The 9,721-nt window shown below is 61.6% G+C and overlaps 1 protein-coding gene across 1 annotated transcript; it reads left to right on the top strand.

Moving 5' to 3' along the window:
- The first annotated feature begins 1,967 nt into the window (after window positions 1-1,967).
- On the top strand, window positions 1,968-3,945 carry LOC119879508 (translation initiation factor IF-2-like). The gene is made up of 3 exons (XM_038589750.1): window positions 1,968-2,197; window positions 2,434-3,647; window positions 3,932-3,945. Exons 1-3 carry the CDS (start codon window positions 1,968-1,970, stop codon window positions 3,943-3,945), a joined length of 1,458 nt encoding a protein of 485 aa, XP_038445678.1.
- Window positions 3,946-9,721: the final 5,776 nt, after the last annotated feature.

The raw sequence follows: 9,721 nt of genomic DNA, 5'->3' as shown, positions 1-9,721 counted from the left end.
GCCGGTCCCGGGAAGGGCGCGCCAACGAAGGCGCGAGCCGGGCCACCGGGTAAACGCGCACGGGATCCCACCGCCACCAGCACGAGGGCGGTCCCGCGACGCCCGGGACGCCGGCCGGCCTCAGCACCCTTGGCAGGCCTCCCCGCAAACCGGGCCCCACACCGCCCGGGCCCAGGCACGCGCGACCCCCGCCGCGGGGGTCCCGTCCGAACCTCCGTCCGTCCATCCGCCCGTCCGTCCATCCGTCCGGTCCAACCCGGAGTCACGACCCGGGGAGGCGCCCCCAGGCGGGAGCTGGCCCGACCCACACGCGCCCGCCGAGCCACCGCCGGCGGCGACTCGGCTCGGGAGCGGGCGGCGGCCCAGACAGCCAGCCGGCCGCTAGCGCGGCACACACGCACACACACGGGGTGAGTGGCGTGGGGGGGGGGGGGGCGGCGGGCCGCCCCAACCCCCCGGCCGCGCGCACGCTCGCACACGCACGCGGGCAACACACCCCGCACCGGACGCCGGCCCGGCCCGGCGGGATCCTCCCCCGTCTCGGAGGGGGGAGGCGCAGGCCGCGGTAGGTAGGCAAAGAGCGGCACTCTGCCCAAACACGTCGCGACGGGAGTCCAACCCCGCGTCGCTGGCCACACTACACGCGCAGAGGAGGGGCAGCGGCTGGGGGCTCCGGTACCCCAAGGCACCCTCTCGGATCGCTAGAGAAGGCTTTCTCACCGAGGGCGCATCGCCCCCACCCGTTCGTCCTCCCAAACGGGCCCCACCAGGCGGCGCTCCGGGGCCGACAGGGCTCGCGGGGCGGGGGGCGGATCTCCGGCAAGGGACAGGCACAGGGCAACCCCGAGCGCTCGCGGCCGGTGCCCCCTCGAGGACGCCACCCCCGCCTCGCCCGCGCACGGCGTGGTCACGTCACCGCCCAGAGGAGAGAGCTCCCCGCCTCCCGCGAGGCGGGCGAGAGAGAGGGACGGAGACGGGGACACGACCCGTGCCGGGAGAGAGGGGCAGCCCCTCGGGCTGGCCAAGCGCCGCGGCGCTGGCCCGGCCCGCCGCGGGCGCTCACGAGCCCCGCCAAGTCCTCCGAGTCACACCGCCCCACGCCACCCACCCCCCGCCGGCGCGGCGAGGGGGGGAGGAGAGGAGAGGGGAAAGGAAGACGAGGCGCCCGCGCCCCCGCCAGGGGCACGGGTGCGCCTCCCTTGCCGACTTCTTCCACCACCCGCTCCTCGGACACGCCGACGACGGCGGCGGCAGCCCGAGGGGAGTCGCCGGGGAAGGAAACGACGCCACCGCTCGGCCTCAGGCACCTGAGGCGACCTGGAGCGCTCCAGGGGCACCACGGAGGGCCGGGCGCAACGCGCTCAAGCGCGCCCAGGCCGGGCGGTGAGCAGCGCGGCGTCGGGCCGGCCCTCCCCGCGGAGGAGGGGAGGGCCGCTCGCCACGGACCCGGGGCCTTCGGGAAAGGCCGGCGAGAGTGTCCGCCGCGTCCGAGGACCCCGGTCCCGCCAGCGCCGCGAGGCAAGAAGGCGGGAGGCCGGGGTCGGGCCGGAGTCCGCACCACCCCCAACCCCGGCGCGCGCCCCCCGCGCACCCGCCACGACGGCCGGGCGCGGAGGAGCCGGGGAGGGAGGGGCCCGCGGGCAGAACGAGAAGAGCGGTCGCATCCGCCGTGGACGCCCGTCCCTCGTCTGACGCGGCTTAGGCCCGGCCCAGGAGAGCACGAGATCACCACATCGATCGATCGGCAGCAAGCTGCGGCCCCGAGGGGGCTTCCCGAGGAGCAAAAGCCCAGCGAGGACGGCGACCGGGGGGACCTGCTTCCGCCTCACCGGCAAGCCCCTCGACCCCCGGGGGGGGGGGGGGCAGGAGCGACCGGACAACCCCAGACACAGCGGGGGACGCCTGACACGCGGCACGGAGCCTTGCGAGACAGGGGTTGTCACGGCCAACGGCCGGGTGCCCACGGCATGGAGCGCACGGGGGTAAAAGACCCACCGCCACCTGCCCACACCGCCCTCCCTCGGGTGCCGGAGACCGGAGGGCGACACCGCGACCCGGGCCACCTGGAGTCCAGCACGAGAGCCGGCGCGCAGGCCCAGGCGGACGGCTCAGGCTCCAGCGAGCGAGGACAGGGACCGGCTCGGCCGCGCGGTCAAGCCCGGAACCCCACCCGCGCCCAGAGGCCCACATCTCTAAGGCGAGCGACGGACGGACCGGCTGTCTTTTACGTCTGCCTGTCGTCTGTCTGCCTGTCGCCGAAACACAACGTGTCAGCACCTACCTGGCAACAAAAAATGTTCATTTCGGGCAAGAAAATAACCGCGCCTGCCGGCGGGGACCAACCACAGGTCACCGCGACCTCCCGGGACCGTGACACGGCCAACTGTCCCCAAAACCTGCCCCACGGCGCCCCCCCACCCCCACCCCACGGAGCCCCCAGGGCTATCTGGTCGACCCAGGGAACGGGGGGGGGGGGGAGGGGAGGAGGGGCGATACGCGGTCGGTGGAGACGCCACGCCGCCACGCCGCCACGCCGCCACGCCGCCACGCCGCCACGCCGCCACGCCGCCAAGCCAGTGATCTCCGAGAGGAGACTTTGAAAAATCATCAAAGTTCTCCGGAGGCAGGCACCGTGCGGAGGCCGTCCCCCGCGGCCCTCAGGACCGCCCCGTGCCTACCGCCGTCCCCAACCCCGGCTCGGGCCAGGGGAGGTGGAGGGCCACGCGCGGCAGAGGCAGCCTCACCGGGAATCGCCACCGGGGCCGGACGCCCGAACGGACGGCCCGCCCACCCCCGCGTGGCACCCGGTCCGACCGCCCGGGACCCACCTCCGCAGCGGGCCTCGGAACAAGGGGAGAAAATCGCGTCCGACGCCCGGGACCCCCACACGTGCCCGCAGCCGGGTCTGTCGCGCCACCCACGGGCTTCCCCTCCAGGCTCAGACCGGTCCCCGTCGCCAGGGCGTGACCACGGGAGACAACCGAGTGACACGGAAGGAAGGCCCGAAGATCGCCCGGAGCCACAGGACGGACGGCGGGACACACCCTGTCCCCCGCCCCCGAGGCGGCCCAGGTCGGTCCGCGCGGGCGGAGGAGGAGCCACCGGCGGGTGCTGGTCGACCCACCCAGGCGGCCCGCACGGCCTCCTCCGGGAGCGAGGCGGAGGCGACAGCGGCGACAGCGGCGACGGCGACACTCCCTCGCAGCTCCGGAGGTCCAATCTCCGGCGAGCGCATCGCGCGCCGAGGCCCCGGCGACAGCCGGACGCTCGCGCCGGAGCCGCCCTCCTCCTGGAACTCGGCCCCGGGAAACCGACACCAAAGCTGTTCCTTGCCTGTCGCCGCCGAGCCTCCGGAGGGGACACGCTCTATAAAAGCGGCCGCCAGGTGGCACCCGACAACCGGCGCGAACGACAGCGGGACAGATCCGGGCGGCGAGGCCGTCAGGGCGCCTCGGATCTCGCCTCTCGGCCCGGGGACGGCGGAGGGCCCCGGGAGCACACGGCCGCGCACCGCGCGAACCCCCGTCCTCCCGGGGCGGGGGAGCCTTGGAAAACCCGTCCGTCCGTCCGTCCGTCCGTCCGTCCGGGCCCGCTGCCGCCCGGAAAGGGGGTCGCGCTCGCCGCGCGGGGCTCCCGGGACGACTCAGGCACGTTTCCGAGGTCAGGGAGGGAACGTAGAGCCGAAACCAGGCGAGGACTCTTAGGACGGCAACGGATGCACCGTTTTTTCTCGTGTCCTTCCTTTTTTTTTTTTTTTTTTCTTTTTCTTTAGGATTTTATTTATATATTTATAAGACGAAGGAGGGAGGGAGGGAGGGAGGGAGGGAGGGAGGGAGGTCGGTCACGAAGGAGGTCTGAACCAAAGGCGCTGGAGAGGACGGTGTGCCCCCCCCCCCCCCCCCCCGCACCACCTTCACCTCCACCCTCTCAGCGTCTGGGACCTGACCCCCCCCCCCCCAAATACTTGTCTATTGGGTTGAATGAGAAGAGGTCGTGGAAGAGGAACTCAATTCTGGGGGGGAGGGGAGGCTCAAAGAACATAAGGATTTTCTTTTTCTTTCTTTCTTTCTTTCTTTCTTTCTTTCTTTCTTTCTTTCTTTCTTTCTTTCTTTCTTATAACACAATCTGTTTCTCCAGAATTCTCCTGCTCACGCTCAACTTCCTGTCCTTGAAGAGAAGAATGTCATTCACTCCCCTCCTGGCGCTCTCCTCCAAGGCACCTTCCAGGGGCAGGAGAAAGGGTGTGCTTCTCTTCTCAGAGGAAAAGGAGGGGAGTCAGCGGGACCTTCTTTCACCTGGGGGGGTGGGGGGAGCGGCGGTGTGCGTGTGTTTCTTTGCTGCTGCTGCTACTCTATCAAAGTGTCTCCAGGTAGGGAGGCCGGGGTGGCTCAGCGGTTGAGCGCCTGCCTTTGGCCCAGGGCGTGATCCCTGCATGGATGGAGTCTCCTTCTCCTTCTGCCTGTGTCTCTGCCTCTGTGTGCATCCGTGCGTGCGTCCGTCCGCGTGCGTGCGTGCGTGCGTGCGTCCGTCCGTGTGCGTGCGTGCGTCCGTGTGCGTGCGTGCGTGCGTCCGTCCGTGTGCGTGCGTGCGTGCGCGCGCGCGTGCGTCTCAGGACTACCTACATAAAATCTTCAATCAATCAACGTGTCTATGGTTCAAAACAGTACTCTGGTTTCCTTCGTATCCAAGTCCTATGTCAGATTGGACTTTTGACAGGAGAAGGGAGGGCGGGCCACATTTTCTTCTGCCCTGGCGGAGGAGAAAGGGAAGATGGGCGGGCACAGACCTGGGCATAGTCTTCTCTGTCGTGGGGGTGAGCGGAGGGGTCGGATTCGGCTCTCACGGGACGGGGTCTAATTTCTCCGTGGACGGACAATTGGGCAGAACGTCAGGCGAACGGAGGACGAGTCATGGTCAGAAGACCATGGACAAGACCGGCTATAGATGCTGGAGTTTCCGGAGCAATGATTTCATCAGAGGCACGCGAAAGCCAAAGACTTCCAGGGAGCGTGTTTATAGACGCCTCGGCCTGTAGGTCCTTCCTTTCGAATGGACAGTGCTCCCATCCGGTCGGTCGGTCGGTCGGTCCGGTCGGTCACCTTAGCATATCTTCTCCAGCTCCCGTGAGCAGTGTGGTCATGCAATTCTACTTTGGGCCTAACGGGGGATGGATGGGACCGACCGTGCCACAGAAAGGGAGACCGCATCGAGTCCTTGAGCCTAAGGCACGTCTAAGACAGTGACTCTCTAAAGTACGTGGAGGGGAGCCCTGGGTGGCGCAGCGGTCGGTTTGGCGCCTGCCTTTGGCCCGGGGCGCGATCCTGGAGACCCGGGATCGAATCCCACGTCGGGCTCCCTCCCTGTGCATGGAGCCTGCTTCTCCCTCTGCCTCTGTCTCTGCCTCTCTCTCTGTCTCTCTCTCTCTCTCTCTCTCTGTCTCTCTCTCTCTCTCTCTCTCTCTCTATGACTATCATAAATAAATAAAAATATTTAAAAAAATAAAAATAAAATAAAGTACATGGAGGCAGAAGGAGGCCAGCTGGAGTTTTGTTGTGTGGGTTGCGTATCTGTGGCAATGGGGTGGGTGTGGGTGGCTGTTGTTTGTTTTCTGGACGAGGTGAAAGAACCCTTTGAGTGCAAGTATTTGCAGAAGGGGTCCGGCGGGATGGGAAGGTGTGGGTCAGTCCATTCACCGAGAAAACCGGAGACTCGGCCTTTTTAAGAACTCGGCAACGGGAGGAGTATAGCTTGGCTCATCGCAGCAACTGGCAACTCAGCAGAAACAACAGAACATTCCCAGAATGAATGGAGTTTGCAGGAGCCAACGTGAGCATGCCCCACCACCCTCCGCGGGTGCGTCCGTGTAAACACACACACACACACACACACACACACACACACACCCCGGCCTTCCATTTCCAAATCCACCAGAGGACTCAGGGTTGGTTGGGGGTGGGGATGGAGGGTGGCGGGTGGCAGAAGGGAGGTTCAGGGCCATCCATTCCAATGGCCCTCATTCAATCATTTCATTCAAATGCACATGGCTGTCTGTTAAAGTCCGAGCCTGGGACTTCTCTCCATTGAATGGCTTTCTGCACCTCCCCCAAACCCTCAGGCTGCGGCTCCCAAGCTGTGGGGGAGGGGAGAGAAGAAAAGAGAAGAGAAGAGGAGAGGAGAGGAGGGGAGGGGAGGGGGAAAGAGAAGGGCAAAGAGGATGTCTGAAGAACTCACATTGTTTGGGGTCCAAAAGCGACCCCTCCTGGTTTCCTGACCCAGGAAACCCCAATAAACCCTTTGGGAATCAATCCTGGATGTGGAGGATGCCATCTCACTCTTAATGCCTTCCAGGGGTGGGGGTGCGTCTGGGAGGGCGTGGCATGGCGGGGACTGGTGAATCTGATGGGGAGTTAAACACATGACCACCGTGGTGTCTTAGGGTCCAGAGGCCAAACACAGGCATGGAGTGATATGGGCGAAGGACTAAGGGAGGCCTGGCCAGGGACAGTTCTGACTCATCCACCCTGGGTGAGGGCCCAACAAGGACACTCTTTCCTCTAAAGCGACGGGCCAACAGTCTCCTGGTTCCCCATCGACCTGTCCTCCCTCTCGCACCCACTTCCCAAGGGAAATCCTCAGTCTCATTCGAAGTAGTCCCCGGCTGTGTCACAAGCCACCTTCTGTCTACTAAAAGGAGTAAGGAAGATGGACAAACATGAACCAGCCCGACAGATGGCACCTCCGCACGGAGGGGTTGGGGGGTGGGGCCCTCCCCGGACAAAACGTGACTCTGAGCTTGAAAACATGAAAGGGCAGAAGCTCCCGGGGGGGGGGGGGGGGGGGGGGGGGGGGGGGGGGGCCCCGGCCCGGCCCCGGGCCCCAGGCCCCGGCAGGCCCGCTCCGTCAGAAGAGCACTCAACTTTTGATTGCAGTCAGGGTTGTGAGTTTGAGCCCCACGTTGGGTCTAGAGATGATGAAAAATGAAGGAACAAACTCTCAATAACTTAAGTATGTATGGAGCGCCTGGGTGGCTCAGCGGTGGAGCGTCCAGGGATCCCCGGGTGGCTCAGCGGTTTAGCGTCTGCCTTCAGCCCAGGGCCTGATCCTGGAGACCCAGGATCGAGTCCCACGTCAGGCTCCCTGCATAGAGTCTGCTTCTCCCTCTGCCTGTGTCTCTGTCTCTGTGTCTCTCGTGAATAAATAAATAAAATATTAAAAAAAAGAAAGAAAGAAACGACTACAACATTCCATTTTAGGTGACGTCTATTTTTCTTTTTACCACAACTGGGGGGAAGAAAAGCAAAACAAACAAAAACAAACAACAACAACAACAACAAGACCCCACCCCCACCCCCCCACCCTGTCCTTGGCTCAGAGTAAGGGAATTCCTGGGTCAGGTTGAAAGAGGGGGAGGGGGTGATATCCTGTCGTCCGCAGTGTGGAAAACCAGGGTTCAGCAACCTGGAATTGTTTCTGCCTCGCCAGGTAGACAGACGTGGTCACTGTCGTCAGCCCTGCAAAAGCAAGGCAAGAGGGGATCCCTGGGTGGCGCAGCCGTTTGGCGCCTGCCTTTGGCCCAGGGCGCGATCCTGGAGATCCGGGATCGAATCCCATATCAGGCTCCCGGTGCATGGAGCCTGCTTCTCCCTCTGCCTGTGTCTCTGCCTCTCTCTCTCTGTGTGACTATCATAAGTAAATAAATAAAAGAAAAAAAAAAGAAAAAAAAAAAAAAAAAAGCAAGGCAAGAGGGAAGAACCTCCGCATTTCCAAGCACCTCGTAGGGGCAACCTGGGAGGCTCGCTGGGGTTAAGCAGCTGACTCTCGGTTTCATCCGCCAGGAGGTGGCACTCTTGACTCGCCCAGTGAGGCCGCGGCGACCTCTGGAAGGAAGGTATCAGGCTCACGGTTTCTGAGGGGCTCGGGTGGCTCCCGAGAAGTGGATCTGAGTGTCTCCAGGCTGTCTGATCCTATCCGAGTCTTAGGATGCGATTCCAGGGGCCCCTGGCCCGCTCGGTCAGTAGAGAGCACGACTCTTGACCTCCAGGCCGTGAGTGCGAGCCCTACGTTGGGAGTAGAGATCACTCTGAAAAATAAACCGGGGCGGGGGGGGGGGGGGGGGGGGGGGGGGGGGGGGGGGGGGGGGGGGGGGGGCAGGAGGAAGAGAAGAGAAAAGAAAAACAGATGCCATTGCACTCAAGGAAGGCAGGTCTTGGTGATACAAGGGATTCTTCCAACAGTGGCCGGTCACAATGAGAACATATTCCCACGGAACAGACCTCACGCAGATGATTGGCAATTGCCATAAAAGAAAGATAACTCATTAGAAAAAGAGAGAGAAAGAGAGAAAAAGAAAAAAAGAAAAGAAAAGAAAAGAAAAAAGATAACTCACTGAGAGTTTCTGAACACTGACGGGTCACAGGTAGGGAGAAAAGATAAGGATTTTAAAGATTTTTTTTTCTTTAGATTTTATGTATTTATTCATGAGAGACACAAACGCACACAGAGAGAGAGAGAGAGAGAGAGAGAGAGAGAGGCAGAGACACAGGCAGAGGGAGAAGCAGGCTCCATGCAGGGTCTCCAGGATCACGGCCTGGGCTGAAGGCAGCGCTAAACCGCTGAGTCACCAGGGCTGCCCAAGGATAAGGATTTTAATTTGTTTACAAACTCACTCGTTCCTCCAATTTCTCTAAGGTATAGATATCTCTACAGACAAAGTTTCCTTCAAACTGGAAGAGCAAACATGAGGGGATCAGCAGTGATTTGAACAAGAGTCCTTAAAAAAGGGTCATCAGGACGCCTGGGTGGTTCAGCGGTGGGAGCAGCTGTCTTTGGCTCAGGGTGTGATCCTGGAGTCCCTCATCGGTCTCTCCCTGCAGAGCCTGCTTCTCCCTCTGCCTGTGTCTCTGCCTCTCTCTCATTGTGTCTCTCGTGAATAACTAAATAAAGTCTTTAAAAAACAAAAACAAAGAAACCGGTCATCATTGTCTTTCGCTCTTTTCAGTTCCATGTTGTTCCTTTTAGTTCTGTTTGTTTAAGATTTTATTTATGTATGAGAGAGAGAGAGAGAGAGAGAGAGAGAGAGAGAGAGAAAGAGAGAAGCAGGCCCCATGCAGGGAGCCCGATGCGGGGCTCGAACCCGGGACTCCGGGGTCACGCCTTAAGCCCAAGGCAGAGGCTCCACCGCTGAGGCACCCAGAAGTCCCTGGTTTTGTTCTGGGTAAATGCAGCTATTTCACTAGTTCTGGCAATTCATACTGTTGTTCGATGATCTCAGGGTGACCAGAAACTGAGATGTGTCAAAAGTCCTTTCGTGGTTCTTCTGGAATCTGGGATAAATAAAAAATAAATAAATAAATAAATAAATGTGCGTGTGTGTGTGTGTGTGTGTGTGTGTGTTTTGTTTGTTTTTGCAAGAGCATCAGAACATGGCATGTAGGGATCCCTGGGTGGCGCAGCGGTTTGGCGCCTGCCTTTGGCCCAGGGCGCGATCCTGGAGACCCGGGATCGAATCCCGCATCAGGCTCCCGGTGCATGGAGCCTGCTTCTCCCTCTGCCTGTGTCTCTGCCTCTCTCTCTCTCTCTCTCTCTGTGACTATCATAAATGAATAAGAAATTAAAAAAAAAAAAAAAAAAAAAAACAGAAAGAACATGGCATGTACATGACATGGCGGTCACCGGTGGACGTGGTTAAAGACCCGAGGAGAGTTGGCTAGAGTGCAGTCGA

Source organism: Canis lupus, unplaced genomic scaffold (assembly GCF_011100685.1).
Source record: "Canis lupus familiaris isolate Mischka breed German Shepherd unplaced genomic scaffold, alternate assembly UU_Cfam_GSD_1.0 chrUn_S952H1118, whole genome shotgun sequence".
In the NCBI taxonomy this organism is placed as follows: domain Eukaryota; kingdom Metazoa; phylum Chordata; class Mammalia; order Carnivora; family Canidae; genus Canis; species Canis lupus.
This window is presented reverse-complemented; position numbering and strand designations above follow the sequence as displayed.